The 21,511-nt window shown below is 39.4% G+C and overlaps 1 protein-coding gene and 1 long non-coding RNA gene across 11 annotated transcripts in view; one reads left to right on the forward strand and one right to left on the reverse strand.

Moving 5' to 3' along the window:
• The window catches only part of PDE4D (phosphodiesterase 4D), a 1,672,581-nt gene that overhangs the window by 670,281 nt on the left and 980,789 nt on the right, over positions 1-21,511 (forward strand). For 2 of the 10 annotated variants that reach the window (XM_025270790.3, XM_025270797.3), the window contains exon 1: positions 18,641-19,228. The exons of the other annotated variants lie outside the window; for them this stretch is intronic. In XM_025270790.3, the coding sequence (XP_025126575.1) occupies positions 18,780-19,228 (449 nt within the window). In that variant the 5' untranslated portion in view covers positions 18,641-18,779. Of the gene's footprint in view, positions 1-18,640; positions 19,229-21,511 lie in introns of those variants that run through there. 10 annotated transcript variants of the gene reach the window in all.
• LOC123330618 lies at positions 454-18,559 on the reverse strand. Its single transcript, XR_006546644.2, has 2 exons — positions 18,319-18,559; positions 454-686 (listed from the first exon to the last, which is right to left on the reverse strand). It is a non-coding gene; the product is annotated as an uncharacterized LOC123330618 (long non-coding RNA).

Genomic DNA, 21,511 nt, shown 5'->3' on the forward strand with positions numbered 1-21,511 from the left:
TATGTTGCTAGCATTTTGTCTGATTTGGGATTAATTCAGTTGTCATGAATAGCTCTTTGGCAAAGGAAAATGAGATAACTGTAAGCTAATAAAATTAGGGAATTTCAATGTGAGATATGTGCAATACCAAAAGAATCATCTCTATCAATCAAAATAAGTGGTTAAATCAATGGAGACCATTAATTTTTAATTTATTTAGTAATTTCAAATATATTTATTCATTGTTTGTGAGTATGCTTGCAGAACAATTTAGATACAAAATGTTCTTATCCTTAGAAATTTCATGATCAAGGTGTGAAAATTAGACATGCATACTCACATTAAAAATTAAACAACAATTCAAGAAGCATTTCAGGCTGTGATTAAGGGCCATGTGAATAGTATGAACAATAAATGAAAGGAAAAATCAAAGATGGAACAATGGAAGAATAGAAAAACTTGGAATTGCCTTGCTTTTGGATTAAATTGCAGTTGGGTTGAAGTTGAATAAGTGGAAGGTGGACCAAGCTGAAGATGGGAGAAACTCCAAATAGAGTTGAACGCCAGAAACTAGACATTAGCATGTCATCTTTGGAGACAGTGAAGGGCTGCAACCGTAGTTTCTGACCATCTTGTTTGGGTCCTTGATGGCCAAGATGAGCCTTTTAGACTTCATCCTCAGAATAATGGTAAATCTGGAAGAATCTCTATGGAGGAGTAGAAAAACAATGACAGCACATTTGAATGGTGAATCTGATAAAAATGTGCATACCTTCCTGAAACTAGGGGGAAATTAGAAAGGAAAAAAGCAGTGGTTTGAACAGCGGTTTTTAAACTTGAATGTGCTTAAGAATCCACCTAGGTAGCTTGTTGGAATCGCACTCCGGAGGTTCTGATTAAATCAGGAGAGGGCTTTTAATTTCCATCTTAACAAGTATCAGTGTGCTTCTGATTTAAGTGGTCTTCAGACCACATTTTGAACAATACTAAATTAAAATGTGGTCACAATAATCCATGAGTGAAGGTTTATACTATAAACTTTTGGAAGTAGCAATGAAAAGGAAATAATGACTGTAAAAGATACAGTGATAAGACAGAAATGTTTGCATATAAAAAAATCAAAGAGAAGACATAGTCTAAGATGATATTAATGTATTTAAGTCAATATATTTGATCAATTTTGCTTTTACAACTGGATTTTCTACTCAATTAATTCACCTGAAAGACTCATGCGTATAAAGATGATGCCTAAACATGAACTAAGGAGAAAAGTTAAACTGAAAGTCGCTCAGTAGTGTCTGACTCTTTGCCACACCATGGACTATATAGTCCATGGAATTCTCCAGGCCAGAACACTGGAGTGGGTAGCCTTTCCCTTCTCCAGGGGATTTTCCCAACCCAGGGATCGAACCAAGGTCTCCCACATTGCGGGCGGATTCTTTATCAGCTGAGCCACCAGGGAAGGAGAAAATACAATATGAAATAATGAATATGGTAATACATGTAGATAAAAAAGAAATTCAGAAAAAATAATCCACCATTTTGTATTAGAATCAAATAATCATTCTAATGATCATGGATTTCCTAACTCTAGTCAAGTTTCCTGAATTCCTTTCATCATTAGTTTTTGAAAATGGATGTAGAATTCTCAATTATCCATATCTTCCCCATTTAGCTAAGAGGAAGACAATAGGGACCATGTTGGATCATCTCTATAGTTATGATGATCTTACATCCTATGTTTGGGGAAATAATTATTATTAAAATAATCATTTCCTGATCTCACAGATACAGAGAACATATTGGTGGTTACAAGAGGTGTTTGGTAGCAGACTGGGAAAAATGGGTAAAGGTACAAACTTCTAGTTTTTAAATAAATAAGTCCTAGAAGTGCAGTGTGCAATATGGTGTCTATAGGTAATAATACTGTACTGTATATTTGAAAGTTGCTGGGAGAGTAGATCTTAAAAGTTCTCACCATAAGAAAGAAAGATTACCTGTGTGGTGATGGATGTTAACTAGACTTATTTTAGTGATTATTTCATAAGGTATTCACTGTTGTACCACTGAAACTAATATAATGTTATATGTCAATTAGATCTCAAATTTTGAAAGTAATAATAGCTTCCATTTCCTAGAGAATTATCTGACTATGAAACCCAGTTTTTGGTTTGCACAATATAATTACTGGAATTATGGTCCATAGTAGGGCCATATTTTAAAAAAAATACAGTTTTGGACCTTATTTCTCAGTTGTTTCTGGGACAAAGTCAGAAGACCATCTTGAGGAGATTAATATAGTTAGATTCTAGCTTATGTTATTAAGCCATCAGGAAGGGTACTGATGAACATTATAAGGAAAACTGAATTTTAAGTAGAAATTATAATAATTATTAGTTTTTCAGTCTGTTTGATGCAAATTTTGAGGTCACAGTGCTTCCACTAAAACAGTAATCAATACTCAAGTTTTCCTACAGAAGTTCCATCTTTTAAAAGATTTTTGAGTTTATTTTAGACCTTCCTTTACACATGTGAACAAATTATTTGGCCTTTCAGTTAATAACATCTGAGTATTTTTATAGATTACCTTTAGAGTTATTATGAGCTCTAATAATGGTATTAGGAACTGGAAATGTTTCTTTTACATGGACATCACCTAAAATTATTGAAATTTCAAAGTTCTTGGTTCCACCAACAGAAGAAAAATAAATGAATCCGAGTGCCTTGAAGAAGAAAGGTATATAAATCAGTTTCAGTTCAGTTCAGTTCAGTAGCTCAGTCATGTCTGACTCTTTGCAACACCATGGACTGCAGCACACCAGGCTTCCTTGTGTATCACCAACTCCAGAAGCTTGTTCAAACTCATGTCCATCAGGTCTGTGATGCCATCCAGCCATCTCATCCTCTGTTTTCCCCTTCTCCTCCAGCCTTCAATCTTTCCCAGCATCAAGGTCTTTTCAAATGAGTCAGCTCTTCGCATCAGGTGGCCAAAGTATTAGAACTTCAGCTTCAGCATCAGTCCTTCCAATGAATATTCAGGACTGATTTCCTTTAGGATGGACTGGTTTGATCTCCTTGCAGTCCAAGGGACTCTCAAGAGTCTTCTCCAACACCACAGTTCAAAGCATCAGTTTCAGTTAAGGGTAAATAATCATATTCCTTCACACTTTAAAAGAATATTTGAAAGAGGGATGACTTTCACCTCTTGAAAAGGATGGAGGAAGAGGGGTAAAAAGAGGACTTGGGAGAAGTTTCAGCTGAGGGGAAAAAGGAGTAGCCAGGAAAGGCTGCAGACAAAAGGTGAGCAGTTAATTGTGCTGGGCAGCTAGGGATTGTAAAGAAGAGCTCTTCCTTTGGCATGAACTACCTGAATTAAAACGATTCTCTTGAGATTACAACACCTCATGCCCTGAGTCCCCTCTGGTACTGATTGAAGGCTGTTGAATATGTCTTCTAGGAGCTTGACACTCACTTTTGCCCAAATATGACAGGGATTATGTCCTGTGGAACACTGGTGGTTTGTTAGTCATAGAACTTGTCATCTAATATTTTCTTATTCATTGCCATGCTCACTTGCTCAGTTGTGTCTGACTCTTTGCGACCTCATGGTCTATAGCCCACCAGGCTCCTCTGTTCATGGAATTTTCCAGGCAAGAATACTACAGCAGGTTGCTGTTTTCTACAACAGGGTATCTTCCTGACTCACGGCTTGAACCAGTGCCTTCTGCATCTCCTGCATTAGCAGGTGGATTCTTTACCACTGAGCCACCACAGAGGTTAGCAGATGGTTTCTATAAAGACCCATAGAGTAAATATTTTTTACTTCATGGGCTATATAGTCTCTGTCATGACTACTGAACTCTGCCATTGTAGTGTGAAAGCAGCCATAGATAATCAGTAAATGAATGGATGTGGCTGTGTGCCAATAATACTTAATTTACAAAAACAGGTGGTAAGTTGGATTTGTCCCATGGCTATAGTTTGTCAGACCCCTTCTATTGCAATATATGGTATTTCTATTATGGATCAATAGACTGGCTTAGAAAGCTAACTACTTTCCTAGAATAGTTTCCCGAAAAAGTTGCAGATTAAAAATAGATAGGAACCTGACCCAGTACTAGATTTGGTAAATTCCTTAAAGAAATGTAAAAGTCTTTGGAAGTATATAAATAGTGTCTAGAAATTGGGTTGCAGTATTTTCTATTTGTGTAGATTTTATAGCTCTTTTTCATCTGTGAAGTAGAAATAATAACGCCTACCTAATAAAAAGGCCACGGCCATCAATTGCCATAACATAGGTAAATGCCCATTACAGCAGCTCTGATGTGCAGTAGACCTTCAGTAAACATTAGTTTTCTTCCTTCTTCTCCATATGCCAGTAAGGTACAACAGCTCTTTATTTCACTAAAATATCCATTGTTGACTTAAAGACATAGTCTTCTTACTGCTTGGACACAGCTCATAGTTTTCAAGAGCTCTGCATCTAGCTTAATACTATGAGGTTGTTGGCTTTCCATTTTCTTCATTTCCTATATTATATGTAATGTATATTTAAATATATGCATGCTGTGTTGTATATTAGTCATGTCTGACTCATTGCAGGCAGATTTTATACACACACACACACACACACACACACATATTTACGTATATGTGTGCTTTTGTATACATATTGGGCTTCCCTGATACTTATGAGCAAAAAACTGTGCCAAGCTTTTTTATACTTATTGTCTCATTTAATCCTTACAATATTTTATAAAATTATCCTCAATAATTATCCCTTATCATCCCCATCTTATAAATGTGAAACTGATAGAGCACTTAATGTAATCTACCTGCAGTCACACATGCAGAAGCAGCTGGTATTGAAACTCAGGGCTTCTAGTTATAGTGTCCATTTTCTTAATAATGATGATTAAATATGTTTTAAATTAATTTTAAAAATAAAATAATATTTAAATGCAATGAAACTACTTACTATTGTTTTGATCATTTTGACTTAATAACTTCGTTATTTATGGGTTACTTGCCCAACACTAAAGAACTGGGTTGAAAATGCAATGTGTGGTTTATAATTGGTCAGTTCATCCCTACCTTTGAATCTGCACAGAAGCCGCTTGCAAATAAATCTAGATCTCCATTTGGCACACTCCACAAAGCATTCTAAACAATTCAGTGTGTTCACATGATGAGATTCCCATTATTTATGCATGAAGAAAATATGCCATTTCCCATGCACTGAGCCAGGGAGGAAATTATTCAGTCTTAGTAATATTAGACCATGGGTCTTCCATTTATCTGGAAATGGTCATGTCATGCTGGGGAGAATAATGGTTCAGATCCTTCTCCTTCCTTCAAATATTATGTCAAAATTACATTGATCAAAATAAATAAAACCTTGTATCACTGTGTCAAGGCTATAAGAAGATAGAATAAGCCAGCACAAACATTAAAAATGAACATGTTAGAGAGTCTGCCTTGAATTGTGAATTCTATTCATTTTTACCTCTTCCAAGGTTCTTGTTTTCCTCTACTCAGAAAGTTACGTGGAAATTTTATACTTCTATTGAAATAAACAGCATGTTCCCCATTTTTTAAAAAAAGGCACTGTTTCATTAAAAAAAAAATAATAACTTGCATTTACAAAGTAAGGGAATAACTGGACCTCATTCAAGTTAGTTTGTGAATGTGCCCAGCTACTAATCTGAATTCTCTCTTTTGGATAGATTAAAAACTAGTCTTTCCTCAATGCCAGCCTCTTCTTTGAAGTCATTTACCTCAGTTCTCAAAGACAAACTGTAGTATTGCTGAAAAATAACATATTTGTTATCACTTAAGGAAAAGCCATTTGCTATAATGAGTTAAACTTACTCATCTTTCAACTACTACCACCTATAGCTACAGTAAGATTTGAATTAGGTGGTCTTGGATAATTTTCTAAAAAAAGTTCAGAGACATCTCCACCCACCCTACCTACATGAAAGCTCATGAATTTAAATTTAGGGAATCAGTCCTAGAATGGCCTTATTCCTTGCCAGGAGGAAGAGAATCCCCCCCTTTTGCTATGTATTACAAGTTTCTAGTTTGGGCATCTGAAAATTGGGTTTCTGTTGAAGCCTCTCCCAGTATGATTTCCTACTTAACTGCTGTCTGATTCAGGGAGATAAAAGAGGAAGAAAGCAACAAAATGTCTGGGTTCTTTCAAGATGAGAAATGTTTATAGATGAGGAAACTAGGGCTCAACAAAGTTACAAAACTTGCCCCTAAATCTCACAACTTTCAGGGGTGAATTAGTTCTGTTTGGTCCCTGTACCCATCCTCTTAACTAGAACATCCCATTCCATTTGCAAGGAAATTGGAGATATCCAAGCACACAAGACTTGCTAATAGAGGGGCAGGTACTGAAGCCGCAGAGGCAGCAGGGAACTCTAGTCTAGAAGAGCTCTGTGGGCTCTTTGACAAGTCATTACCCTTCTCTGTGCCTCAGTTTTGTTATCTGTACAGTGGGGATAATAATAAATTCTTGAAACACAGAACAATTGCTGCCTCACAGTAAACTATACATACTAGCTATTGCTGGGATTTAGGCATCCTCACCTCTTTTGTCTTATACTGTTTATTGCTTAGAACAGATAGATGAATATGTGATTCAGAGATGTAGTTTTTTATACATCAGAACAATTTAGGGGAACTTGAGGTTATATTGAGAATAGCAATTTTTTTCTCTCTCACTATCCATATTCTATATTAAACTACCATAATTCTCCTCTTTTTTCTGCTAATCCTGCTGCTTCTTGATCCTTAGGCAACTATCCTCAGTTCTTGTTAGTTACTACTAATCCCTACTGTGATTTTGCTGATAGCTAAAATGTTAGATGATAAGGAATGTTATATTTTAATGGCAGATACTTGAAAAATTAAAATGCTCCCTGACCCTAGGAAGGAAACTTTCTGCTGATCAAAGGATGTAGGGCTCTGTGACAACCTAGAGGAGTGAGATGGAGTGGAAGTCGGGGGGGAAGTTTCAAGAAGGAGGGAACATATGTAAACCTGTGGCTCCTTCATGTTGATATGTGGCAGAAACCAACACAATAATGTAAAGCAATTATCTTCCAATTAAAAATAAATAAATTTAATGATAAAAAACGAGTATGTAGGGGGTAAATATCTAGGGATACAGGAAGAGATAATCACAGCCAAAGAAAGGAACACATTAACCTGGCATTGAAAGGTACCATCTTTGCACAATTTTTTTTTGTTGTTCTATTTCAGCATTAATTTAAAAGGTAAACTTTGAAAGGAAGATGAATTCTAATTTAAAGAAGTTTGCTTATCATTTTTCAGAATTCTGTTTGGATTTCTCATATTTTTTCTGCTGCCACAGGTCTGAAAGTCAGTCCAGTGATAAAATTGGGGGGAGTTTATAAATACAGAGTGTTCACACATGACCTGTAGCTTTCTCTTCTAAATAATGTGATATTTGGCTCCATGCTGCCTACTAAGCTCCTGCCCACTTCATTTTATCTGTTCTCTTGGTAATGAAGTAGGTTCCCTGCCCTGTGCATGTCTGCAGGTTTTTATCATTCAATATTCAATATATACAAAGGAATCTTTGTAATATGCAGCTTATAGAGCATATCATTTTGGAACTATAATATTGTCAACATATTGCATCTTCTTTCTCCCACTAACCATCTCTTTCTTCCCAGCTCACCAGGTAATAACTATCCTACATTTTGTGAATTTCATAATCCTTCTATTTTTAAACACTTCCTAAAATATCACATATGTATGTATTTTTTAAAATCTTGCTGCTTAAGTATGATCTTGCTGCTTAAGATCTGTAGCAATGGTGCCATCTGGGAGCTTATTAGAAATATGGAATCTCAGATCTATTGAATCAGAATCTGCATTTAATAAGTAATCAACTCATATGCATATTAGTTTGAAGAGCATTGTGCCAAATGTATTATTTTGTTTTCCGTGGAGTTTTTGCCTTATTTTCTCGTTTGTTTCTTGTGTTTAAACATCAGAAGAAGGGTATAGTGTTTGTAGTCTACTGCCACTTGCTTTGCTAACTTAACAAGGCATTTATTTCTAAGATTCATCCAAGTTGCCTCGAGTAGTCATTTATGGCTTCATGATGTAACATTTGTGTGGACATCCCAGAATTTATTTTTTCTTTTATTGCGAAGAATTGAGGTGGTGTCTGGCTTTTTGTTATAAAGCCTAATCCTGCTACAAACACTCAGGTGCATGTCTCCTGGCGTGTGTGTGTGTTTAAGCGATTCTCTGCACTAAGTACCCAGGAGTGGAATGGTGAATATTGGTCTATGTTAATAGTCACTTTTACAAGATAATGGTAGATCATTTTCCCACCAACAATGTATAAGAATTCCTATCTTTACCAACAACATCAGGCTTCTTACTTCTTTGCCAACCTGGTGGATAGTACATGCCTTCTCACTGTGATCAGAACGTGCATTTCACTTGATTACAAAAAAGACTAATCAATTTTTCTTAAGTTTCATGACCATTCAGCTTTCCCCTTCTGTGAAATGCCTTGTCGTATTTTTTGACTGTTTTTCCATTATTTCTTTCTTGATTTATAGGAGTACTTATTTTAAAATAATGCTTTGAGAATTACATGTATTTCAGTATTTCTCCCAGATTATGACTTGTCTTCTCACTTTCTTAATGGAAGTTCTACATGCTAATGTAGTTTGGTTTATTAATCTTTTCTTTCATTGTTAGTATTTCTTGTAACTTTTAAAAAGAAGATCCTCTCTGAAATGAAAATTGGGGTATATATGTCTTCTAGAATCGTGATTTTTCGTGGGGTATATGCCCAGTAGTAGGATTGCTGGGTCATATGGTAGTTTTATTGCTAGTTTTTTGTGTTTTTTTTTTTAAGAAATCTCCATACTGTTATCCATAGGCTGTATCAATTTACATCCCTACCAACAGTGCAAGGCAATTCTCTTTACTCCACATCCTCTCCAGCATTTAGTTTTTATAGATTTTTTGATGATGGCCATTATGACTGGTGTGAAGTAATAAATACCTCTGTAGTTTTGATTTGCATTTCTCTAATAATAAGCAATGTTGAGCATTTTTTCATGTGTTTATTAGCTATCTCTATGTCTCCTTTGGTGATACATCTGTTTAGGTCTTCTGACCATTTTTTGATTAGGCTGTTTATTTTTCCGATATTGAACTGCCTGAAACTGAAAGTGAAAGTCGCTCAATCATGTCTGTCTCTTTGCCACTCCATGTACTATAGAGTACATGGAATTCTCTAGGACAGAATACTGGAGCAGGTAGCCTTTCCCTTCTCCAGGGGATCTTCCCGATCCAGGGATCAAAACCCAGGTCTCCCACATTGCAGATGGATTCTTTACCAGCTGAGCCACAAGGGAAGCCCAAGAATACTGGAGTGAATAACCTATCCCATCTCCAGGGGATCTTCCCAACCCAGGAATTGAACTGGGGTCTCCTGTATTGCAGGCGAATTCTTTACCAACTGAGCTATCAGGGAAGCCCCTTGAATTTCCTGAGCTGTTTTTATATTTTGGAGATTAATCATTTGTCACTTGCTTCATTTACAATATCAGGACATGGAAGCAACCTAGATGTCCATCAACAGATGAATTGATAAAGAAGTATGGCACATATATAAAATGGAATATGACTTAGCCACAAAAAACAACGAATTTCAGTCAGTTCTAGTAAGGATGAGAAAAGAGGCTGTTAAACAGAGTGAAGTAAGTCAAGAAGAAAAAAAAAGATTTTATATATTGTAAAGGTCTATGTCTGCGGTCTTTATTTTGCTTCGTTAGATATTTTATTTATCTTATGATAGTACTACTGTAATTATTAATACTGTATTTATTAATACTGTAAATTTATTAATTTACTGTTTCATATGTGGATAATGACACCATCAGAGAATAATGAATTTTGTTCCTTCTTTTCAATCCATATTATCTTCAATGTACTGTTTGTGAGTTTGTTGTGTGTTTTATTAAGCTGTCTAGGATCGATGGCTTAATTTTGACTAGAAGTATTTATAATGAGCATTTGTATCTTGTCCCTCACAAAAGATATTTCTAATATTTCCACTAACATCTTTTCAGCTCTCAACTGCTATACTAGATTACCTACCCACTGATATTATTAAACAACTCATCCACTGACATTTTCATTTCAGAAGTTCTATGGTGAGTTTCTCCCTTTGTCACCCAGGCAAATCACAGCTTTTCAACTCAGTTTGGCCAGGGCTCAAGTCCAGGCTTTGAACTAAACAACTACCTGGACTGAGCCCAGTGCTGACCTGGCTGCCTTCCTGAGCTTCAGCTTCCTCACATGAAAAATGAAGTTAATGCTAATAATCCTCCATCTCAAGGAACCCAGTCACTATAATATTCAACTCAATTTAATAGGAACTCTGTAAAATGAAAAAATCATCTTTCTATTTTCTGAAACAAGTGGAAGACGCATACATTTTGCCTACCAATATCTATCATGTTACTTTTTAGTGTCTCAAAGTGTAAGATTAAGTCTTCTTAATATATAGACTCTTAACTACTTTAGTCTTTGCTAGTTAGGCCTAATTTCATAGTAACAGGCTACCTTCTTATAATCTCTTTTTCATCTTTGATATTGAGAGCGACATTTCAAGGCACAGTGATTCTTTTTTTGAATTTAACTAACAAACACTAGAAGTTTAGCACCCTCTCTTAAAAGCCAGCCAGAAGCTTTTGACAGATGGACATTTAGCACCTGAATAATTATCCTTCAGTTCTCACAAATCAGTTATTTTGAAAGTTCTATGACATATTCTGAGGGATTTGGTAATATCTACTCATTTTAAGTGTATTACTGCTGTATGACTGACCATGATTTTTTAGTTATTTTAATGATAAAGCAATATACAGCTTCAAGGACTAATGAATATCTTGTTTTCTTATATATAGATATATACTCTGTGTGTGTGTGTGTGTGTGTGTGTATATATATATATATATATATATATATATACACATACAGAGAGAGAGAGACAGAAGTGTAATCTCTTTCCCTGAAATAAACATTTTCTTTACTTAGAATAAAAATTTGTCTCCCAGGCATAATTTCATATTTTTCTACATATTTAATAATCTCTCTTCAATAAGGCATAGTCTTTTGAAGCCATTTGCAATGATTATTAGGTGTCTGATTCAATTTAATTAAGTCTAAAATTCAATTCTGTGTTGCTCTGAATATAAGTGGCAAATTCACCATTCTCACCATGACCCACATGGTCCTCCTTGATCTGTCCCCATTTCCAAATAGCCTCCAGCTCACTTCATCCCAGGCCATTCATCAGCTTGCTATTCCTCAAATATAACAGACTTGCTGTTAGGTTGGGGTCTGTGCACTTGCTTTTTCTATAGCCTGGAACACTGGCGTACTCCCTTAACTTTGTTCAGGTTTTTACTTCAATTCTACCCTATCAGAGAAGTCTCCCTTGATCACCATTTACAAACTCTCGTATATCATACTCTGAGTTCTTAATTTCTGTCAGTTTGTTTTACAGCACTTCACCATATCAAACATATTTATATCTTTTCCTGGTGTTTATTCTGGCCTTTCCAATTAAAACAGATGAGCCAGAACTTTTCTGTTTTATTCAGTTCTTTTACTCCAGAACTTAGTGGTTGGTTCATATTTAGTGTTCAATAAATATTGGATGAATTAAGTAATTAATGTTGAGACAATCAGGTGCACAGGTGTTTTCTATGTAGAGTTAGGGCACAAGGCTACAGTCAACATCTGCAGGAGACTGGCACAAACCTTTTAGTCTCTGCTGAAAGATTCATTATGATTTTCAAAATGTTGAAATGTAAGAAAGAAGTGCATTGTTAAAAAGATTAAATAAAATAATGCATGAGAAGTGTTTGGCAGAGTGCCAAAAGTTAAATACTCAGTAAATGTAATAAACCTACTTCCATCTAAATTCATCCTTTCCCATTTCTCTCCTGTCACAATGGAAATGTTGTCTTCAGGCTTATTGTTGTTGTTCAATCACTAAGTTGTGTCTGACTCTTTGTGACCCCATGGACTGCAGCACTTCCCTGTCCTTCACTGTCTCCCAGAGTTTGCTCAAACTCATGTCCATTGAGTCAGTGATGCTATCCAACTATCTCATCCTCTTTTGCCCCCTTCTCCTGCCCTCAATTTTTCCCAGCATCAGGGTCTTTTCCAGTGTGTTGGCTCTTCTAGTCTTTTGTATTATTTAAGGCAAAGTCTTTCATTTGTATCTTAGAGTTTAGTCCACCCTCACCTTCTCAGAGACAGCACTTACCTTCCTTCTTCCTCTCCTATCCTTGTTTTGCATCCTACACATCAACCCTAAAACCTTAAAACCAAATCCTTGATTTGGATCCTCTTTGCATCCTACCCATCAACCCTAAAACCTGGTCCACCCAGAAAGGGTCCTTAATGATAACTGACATAAAGTCACCCTATTACCTTGAGGGGGCACTTCATAAGAAGTGATTCATCATCAGATGTTTGCATACTGCCTATCTGTCCTCACATATTTATAGAATCACTTACCATTTTCTGAATGTCCAATGCTGCATAATTTCTCTCATCTCTTAAGTTTTTGCCTATGTCAGTTTCTGCCCAGTTGCCTTTACCCTTTGACATTCCCCAAGGTATACACTGAGCGACTTCACTTTCACTTTTCACTTTCATGCATTGGAGAAGGAAATGGCAACACACTCCAGTGTTCTTGCCTGGAGAATCCCAGGGACAGGGGAGCCTGGTGGGCTGCCGTCTCTGGGGTCGCACAGAGTCGGACACGACTGAAGCAACTTAGCAACAGCAACAGCAACAAAAGGTATACACATACACAGTCACACAAATATATTCACGCAAAATGAGATTAGCTAATTCTGATTTGCACTTGAGGTCTTAGTTGTATCCAGCTTGGATACAACTCTTTCATTGTGAAGACTCACTGAGTCCTATGAATTGAATGTCCCTCCTGTGTTTCCACTGCAGACACTACATAACTCTATCAACTCTCCCTCTCTCCTTCTCTTTCTCTTTCTCTCTCTCTCTGTATCTCTCTCTCCCTCCCATGCATCCTCTTTCTCTGCCTCCCTCTCTCCCTTCCCCACCCACTGACTTACAGCTTCTAAGCTCCTTGAGTACAAGTATTTTTTTATGTAAATTAATGAAACACCAAAGTCTACATGAGAATTGTGTTCATACTCAGTCGTTCATTGTGTCTGACTTTGTGACCCCATAGACTGTAGCCCGCCAGGCTCCTCTGTCCATGAGATTTCCCAGGCAAGAATACTGGAGAGGGTTGCCATTTCCTCCTCCAGGGAATCTACCTGAGCCGAGGATCAAACCTGCATCTCCTGCACTGGCAGGCAGATACTTTACCACTATATAAGCTACACTTTTAACTTAAATTGACAAGTGGAGTGGAGTCATTAGAAAGCTACAAATTTGCTTTCTGGTAGTACTGAAACCTGTGTGTCAACCAACAAGTTGCTGCTAAATTAGCATTAATATGCTAGCCAAAGGCAGATATGCTTAAGACAAGCATTTCTTACTTTAACATTTATTGCATATTCCTGTTTGTTTTATATTAGAGAAAAAGTGACAGGAAAATGACTTAATATATCAGAAACAACGGGAAGGAGACTTTAGTACTAGTATTTATCATGGTAATATTGACAATACATACAACTTAATACATGTACAGACTTTCACAATTTTCAGAGTGCTTTTATGGCTCTAGAAAATACTAAAAAACATTGAAAATCTAGGGAAAATCTAAGACTGAATGCATCCTTTGTTTGTTTATAACTAGGCATCTGATTGGCCTTATGACAATATTGCTAGTGAAAATTTTTCAACTTTATGCTCTTTCACATTGAATTAATGCATCCTATTAAAATAATACAGGTGTTCAAGTATACATAGTGAGTGAGTGAAGTCGCTCAGTCATATCCGACTCTTTGTGACCCTGTGGACTGTAGCCCACCAGGCTCCTCCGTCCATTGGATTCTCCAGGCAAGAGTACTGGAGTGGGTTGCCATTTCCTTCTCCAGGGGATCTTCCCAACCCAGGGATCGAACCCAGGTCTCCTGCATTGCAGGCAGACGCTTTAACCTCTGAGCCACCATATGCAAAAAAAGACTCATATGGAAAACAGTATAGAAGTTCCTTTAAAAAGTAAAAATAGAGCTACCATATGATCTAGCAATCTGACTCCTGGGCATATATCTGGAGAGAGCCATAAATGGAAAAAAAAAAAAATACATGTACTTCAGTGTTTATAGGAGCACTATTTACAATAGTTAGGACACAGAAGCATCCTAAATGTTCATCAATAGAGGAATATATAAAGAAGATGTGGTACATATACACAATGGAATATTACTCGGCCATAAAAAAAGAACAAACTAATGGCATTTGCAGCAACATAGATGGACCTAGAGTTTGTCACACTGAGTGAAGACAGCCAAAGAAAGACAAACATCACATGATATTGCTTCTATGTGGAATCTAAAAAGGGGGGGTACAAATTATCTATAAAACAGAAATGGAGTCAGATGTAGAAAACAAACATGCTTAACAGGGGCTAAGTGGGGATAAATTGGGAGATTAGGACTAATACATACACACTACTATGTATAAAACAGATAACTAACAAGGACCTACTGTATAGCACAGGAAATTCTACTCAATACTCTGTAACAGCCTATATGGAAAAAGAACCTAAAAAACAGTGGATATGTGGATATGGATTCTTTGCTGTACACCTGAAACTAACACAACACTGTAAATCAACTATACTCCAATAAAAATTATGTTTCATTGAAATCCTCCTCCCATCACCAAGTTAGAAATAGACTCTTAGTTATCATAACTTACCATTTATCATTTACTTTTGTGTTCTGGATAGAAATGATGCCTGCTGTCTCCTAGCTTTCAATTGACAACATTTCTATCAGAACTCTCCATCATTATTGACAGCAATGTTCTCCTTGTTAATTGCCCAGCAGCATATTGAGTGACTGGCTAGCTCTCTAGGGCAGATTTGAAAGGCATTGGCAGAAAAGGACAGTGATAGTGAGGTACAATACTCTTTCTCACAGTAATGGCACCAACTAACTGCTTATTTAGGTTTTTTCAGAAAAGAATACACTGATCTTTTACCTGGACTTTTCACTTTTTATACACATGTGTTTTATGTAAGCAGTGAAAGCTTTCAAAAATGCTCTATACACACCCAATAGTTGTAAACACCCTCTTACACCATGCCCATAAAACTCCATCTACAATCACTCAATGGAAACAATGGACAATTTATATTAAAAATGGACATATAAGCATGGAAAACCAATGAATCAGTGGTATGTTCTGGTTGTTTCAAAAATGACTAGGCAACTCCTAGATTAATGAAAAGATTTTTTAAGTAGATGACTTGGCATGCTCATTTTAAACAGTATAAGTTTCTTTTGATATATAGACAACTAGAGTAATAGATAAAATATATATTTTCATGAGATCTGGGCTCTTAAACTGGTTTTCCCAGAAAGTAAGTGCCATAGGGAAGTCAACAAAGAGCACCTGGAGTGTCTTTGCAACCACATAATGAGGGAGTAGGTCTGGATCAGTAGTTATTGATATATTGAAATCAATTGGTAGTAGTTATTGATATATTGAAAGTTTTTTTAAGTACTCTTGTCTGGGTCCTACCCTGAGAAATACTAATTTCATTTGTTGTGGCACGTCAATGATTTCTAAATTTGTCTGAACCAGAATCACCTGGCAAACTTGATTGCCATACAAAGTCCAATGTCGTATCCTAATTCAAGGAACCAGGGCCTTGCATGCTTGATTTGCTCTCCAAGTGATTCTGATAACATCCTAGTTCGAAATCACTGGTCTAGCGTTCAGCATCAGACGTTTTTAAGTCCTCCAGGTGATACTCCCTAGACGCAGCCACAGCTGGGGACCACTGATGAAGATAATATTTAGGATTATTCCAAGTCTGGCAGGAATAATCAGATTTCTAGCTTTTATTAAACATTTATTGTATACAAGGTATTGTGCTAAGTATTATTTCACTCAGTAATCAGCAGACTCTGAGAAATAGTAATAGTACAATCTTGCATTTAAGAGAATGAAGGATTCATAACTCAGCTAAAGTGACGTGAATAGGAAGTGATAGGCTGGAATCCAAGTTGTCTTACTTCAGATATCATACAATTAACTATGACATCAATAACCTTTTGGAATTATAAGAGAAATTGAAAACTCTAAGTGGGGAACACATTAGAACGTAGTAAAATTATTTTTTATACTTAAAAATATACTTGACTTGTAATTATATAATTAAAACAAAGAAATCATTTTATAAATAAATGGAGGATATAGGGAAAGTGTTTATAAAATAAAAGGAAGTCAAAAGTTGACAGTTTTAGAGAAGCAGCTTCGATTTCAATTATTCTGTTTATTCCAGAAAGGAGACCATAAATTGCTTGTACCACTAGTACTTGAGGAGTGAACATAAAAATTACATATGAAGATATTTTGTCATAGTTATATTGAGGGGAAAGGTGTCAAGCATTTCAGGGGAAAGAAGAAATGTGTATACTTCTTTGAAATGGTTCCAATTGTTACTAACTCAATGAATTGAGGGGGAAAAAAGCAGTTTATACTCCATAAACTTGTTTTTTTCTCCTCACATGTTTGGAAAGATATCAGTTCAATACCTTCCTAGGCATGGAAAATGCGTTGGCCACTGCAATTAGTCACAGTTGGGTCTGTGAAGGGGAGAGAGAGTGCCTCAGTCAAATATTACTATGGTTTTGGTCATATAAAGAGGAAAGTGGCACCTGGGAGACTGCCCTGCTTCTCTCAGGACCCAGCCTTTCTCAGGTTTGTGAAAAAGACACATATGGCAGAGTGCCAACACCAAAATGTTGGAAGAAGGGACATTTCCTACCACCAAAAAATAAAGGGAAAAAACCCAGAAAGAGATACCAAGGGTCTTTTTGCACAATAGCAAATTTAATTGCTTCCAGTTAGAGAAGGGGACACTTGCACATTTTATAAACTGCCTTTACTAACGAGCAAAGTTTGCATTTATTTTTGTTGATGTTATTTCCTGATTGGTGTTTACACTGAGCATTCACTGTACGGAGAACACTGAATTTTCAGCACTCTGGAGGGTCTGTGAGATGGTTCCTGATTCTGGTATTTTGGTATTCACTATATGATGTGCCTAAAATGTACATATTCAATTATGTGAAGACTGAGTGTGTGCAGAGAACAGAATAATTATGCTGCCAACAAGCCATTGTGAGCCCTAAATGTATTTATATTTCAAATAATGGATGGTTTTGTGGTAACTCCCACAAAGACTAATTTTAGGACTATTTTAACAGTGAGTAAATGATGTGTGATCTGTAAGTAATGTAGTATTATTTTTAAAAGGTACAGGAAAAAGTATATATTATTCTGAAATTCTCTTGATTTCTCCAAAACATTTAACATGGCAGGAAAATACTAATTAAAGGAAGACAAATAAAAATTGAGTTTGGATTTTAGTGTCAAATGTGACTAATTTCTGTGGACTAATAATGATACAACATGTTTTAGAACACATTGGTACTGGAGCTGTGTTCTGTTGAAAGTGGCGGAAAGGCAAAATTGCAAGCAGGTGCTTATGATGGAAACCACTGAAGATAACCAGAGGCTTGTAACAGAAAAGGTAACCCAACCTTAACTACGGTCGGCTAACTCAGCCGTGGCAAGGGGGCTTGCCTTGATTTCCAACTCGGACCACTCCTGGAAATCTTCATCACAGAAGCAGCAACAACACAGCTACCAGCTGGAGGGAAGATCTTTAAGAAGAAACTTTGGGCATTCTCCCTGCTATGATCCACACAATACTTAATCCTATGTCAGGGAAAGAGACTGAATTAATCCTAATATTGGATCCTCGCCCAGATCCAGTTTTTCAGCGTCGCGTACATACACCATTCAGGGCAACTTTGCCAGCTTTGCCAGGTCACATCCCTTTTCTCTGGAAGCTCCAGCATGGGGCTCATCGTCAACAAGCTCTGATAATCAGCCAGGACCCACCCAACTCCATTTCTCCAGGAGGACTGAGGCAAGCGGGAGGTGAAGAGGAAACCTCGGGGGCAGTAGGGGGCCGTGGAGGGAGGGAGGCGGGGGCAAGGGAAGGGGAAGGATCAGGAGGACAGGTCTGACTCCTGACTGGCTGGGGTGGTTGTGGAGAAAGTCACAGCTCAGGCTCACCAGTCAGGAGCTGTCCAACTTTTCAGCAGCTCCGGGATCAAGGTTCGGGTGCCCTGGACCGAGGAGGCGGCTCCTCTGGCCGCTGTTGCTGCTGCTTCTGCAGCTCCAGCTGCTAACAATTCCTGCTATCACCGCCGGCGCCGGGAGGAAGGAAGAGAAAAAGCAAGGGAGCACCGACCATTGGCGAAGCCGCGCATCTCGCGCCTTAGTCTTGGAGACTTGGGGAGCCCAGGAGCGTGCCTCTGGCACAAGCACGGTGGAGGGAGCCCTGTCGTGTTCTGTGACCTCTCCCGCTGGCAGAGCCCCCTTTCGGTCGTCTGGAGCCTCTGGTGGCTTCAAGTGGGAAGCGGAGCCCAGCCTCAGCTCGGCTCCTGAAGCGGCGGCGGCGGCAGCATCGCGGAGGCGCTCTGGCCGGCGTGGTGAACCCAGCTGGGCAGCAGGGCGCGGAGCCGCGAGCCACGATGGAGGCAGAGGGCAGCAGCGTGCCGGCCCGGGCGGGCAGCGGCGAGGGCAGCGACGGCGCCGGCGGGGCCGCGCTCAAAGCCCCCAAGCACCTCTGGAGGCACGAGCAGCACCACCAGTACCCGCTCCGGCAGCCCCAGTTCCGTCTCCTGCACCCCCATCACCACCTGCCCCCGCCGCCGCCGCCCTCGCCCCAGCCCCAGTGTCCCCTGCAGCCACCGCCGCCCCCCCTGCCGCCGCCCCCGCCGCCGCCGCCCGGGGCGGCTCGCGGCCGCTACGCCTCGAGCGGGGCCACCGGCCGCGTCCGGCACCGCGGCTACTCCGACACCGAGCGCTACCTGTACTGCCGCGCCATGGACCGCACCTCCTACGCCGTGGAGACCGGCCACCGGCCCGGCCTGAAGAAATCCAGGATGTCCTGGCCCTCGTCGTTCCAGGGACTCAGGCGGTGAGTGGAGAGCGCCCCCTCCCCTATTCAGGCAAGGGGTCACCTCCCCAGCTCTCAGAATCTCCTCGATGGTCCATTTACCCATGCCTTCCTGGACCCTGGGCCAAATTCTATTCTGGGAATCGCGGGAGGGCCAGCAGGGGCGTGTCTGTCCTTGCTTGAAAGGTTACTATTCAAGTGTGTGTAAGAGACCCCAAAAGTACGGCATCAATGTTGAGTGTGCATGTGTGTATAAGAGAGAGAGAGAGAGAGAAAGATTGAGCTTCCCAGACGTGTAGACCACCCACCCCTCTCCCCTCCCCACCCACTTCCACCCCACCCTCGCGAGTGAGACTTTAGCAGGCGAATTCCGATTTCTCTGGCTGGTGAAGGAGGGGGGTGGGGTGGGGGGGTGGGGGGCGTTGAGCCAGGAAAAGACCCAGTAATCTGTCTACAACCCCAGAGTAAGGCGGGGTGGGGTGGCGGGGCAGGGGTGGGAGAATGGGTGAGAAAGCTTGGTCCCACAATTGCAGTAAAAGCTTGAGAACAACTCTGTCAAGTCGGGAAGTAAATTGAACAGCGAAAGGGGAGAACAAACACGTGGGTGACGTGGAGAGTTTGGAGCAAAATGTTCAGCAATCCTTGGGAGAGGAAAGGAGGGAGAGATGGAAGAAGGGCGGGAGCGAGGATGCTGTGGGAGTTACACTGTGTCGGTGTGTGGTGTGTGCGAGCATGTGTGTATCGAGTGGTCCCTGCAGAATCTCAGAAAGAAAGCACCTCGTTTTAGCAGCAGGCGAGTTCGTAGAGATCTGATTGCAGTGATTTTCCCCTTAACATAAAGTGCTCCGGAAGACGGGGCATGGAAGTGGCATTTCACCGGAGTTTTAATAGATGCCTACCGCTCCAACTCCAAGAAAATATTCCAAGAGCGAGATACAGCTGCTCTGAGGAGTTAGCTCCAGATTCTCTTTACTCAGGAACTGGGGTGGAAGTTGGGCCCCTTTTCAGTCCCTTTCCTGGCAAGCGGAAACAGCTCCTTTTTCCCGTGTCCCGGCCCCTCAAAGCCACAAATCTCCTCCCCCACACGGACAGGAGCGCACACAAATGTTTGAGGAGCGGCGGAGCCTTGGCACACCTAATGGCAAAGCAGGGCTGTCGTCACCTATCTTAGGCTTGGGCAGACATTGATGGACTGCAAGTGCAAGCCGCCTATCTGTCTGATGGGTAACTGTAAACTGTACATCAGGGTTGGGTATGGAAACAGGAAAACCTGAGGCTGGAACTGTTTGTCCAATAGTAATTGACAGCAGGTTGGATTTATTAGAAAATCTTAATAGTGTTCAAATATGTTTTTGAGTTTCCTTCTTCTCTCCCTCCAGCCATCCATCCCTCCTCCCTCTTCCTTCCTTCCTTTCTCCCTCTCTCTCTTTCTTTTTCCTTCCTTCCCTTCCCTTGTCTTCGATTCCCTTCCTGTCTTTCTTTAATGAGCATGTCTCTCTGGGTTGTATACACTATGGTCAGAGGGAATCCAGCCAAATAGAATATCCCAACCCTGATGTGCATACACGCTCCTCACACCCTCTGCCTTCCTCTTAGCCCCAGGAGAGACATTGTTCCTGGTAATGTCATTGTACCTGTTAGATAAGAAGAGTGAAAATTATAGTTAATAATGTCAATTCAGATCAATTTAAATGCTAAAGATTGGTGTGATTTGCAGACATTCATAAAATTAATATGCAAGTTTCATTTTTAGAGTCCAGACTACTAAAACCCACATGTAGCTTTACTCTTTGAACAGGTGGGTGTTCTCCACTTGGGCTGAACAGTATATATGTGGGTCCTCAAAATGAAATAAAGGCAAGCATGGCACTTTGTATGTTTGACCTAGGAATAAAAGATTTTTATGAGACTGAGCTCTTGCTATATGGTTTAGCCTCTCAGTTGTGTCCAGCTCTTGCAACCCCATAGACTGTATGTAGCCTGCCAGGCTCCTCTGTCCATGGGATTCTCCAGGCAAGAATACTGGAATGGGTTACCATGCTCTTCTCCAGGGGATCTTCCCAACCCAGGGATTGAACCCAGGTCTCCTGCATTGCAGGCAGCCCCCTTACCAACTGAGCCACCAGGGAAGCTGCAGCCGTTAGTAAACATTAAATAAGAATCAGAGTTCTAGTGTACGTACTCTGTGGGTTGATTGACTTTGTAGAGCCTCTTAATTAACTTCATTTGTTAAAATAAAATAGAAAATGTTTGAGAGTGTGGAGGGAGAAAAATGAGCTAATTGGAATAGAGGTATTGCTTTGT

The sequence above is a fragment of the Bubalus bubalis genome, chromosome 19 (genome assembly GCF_019923935.1).
Source record: "Bubalus bubalis isolate 160015118507 breed Murrah chromosome 19, NDDB_SH_1, whole genome shotgun sequence".
NCBI lineage: Eukaryota > Metazoa > Chordata > Mammalia > Artiodactyla > Bovidae > Bubalus > Bubalus bubalis.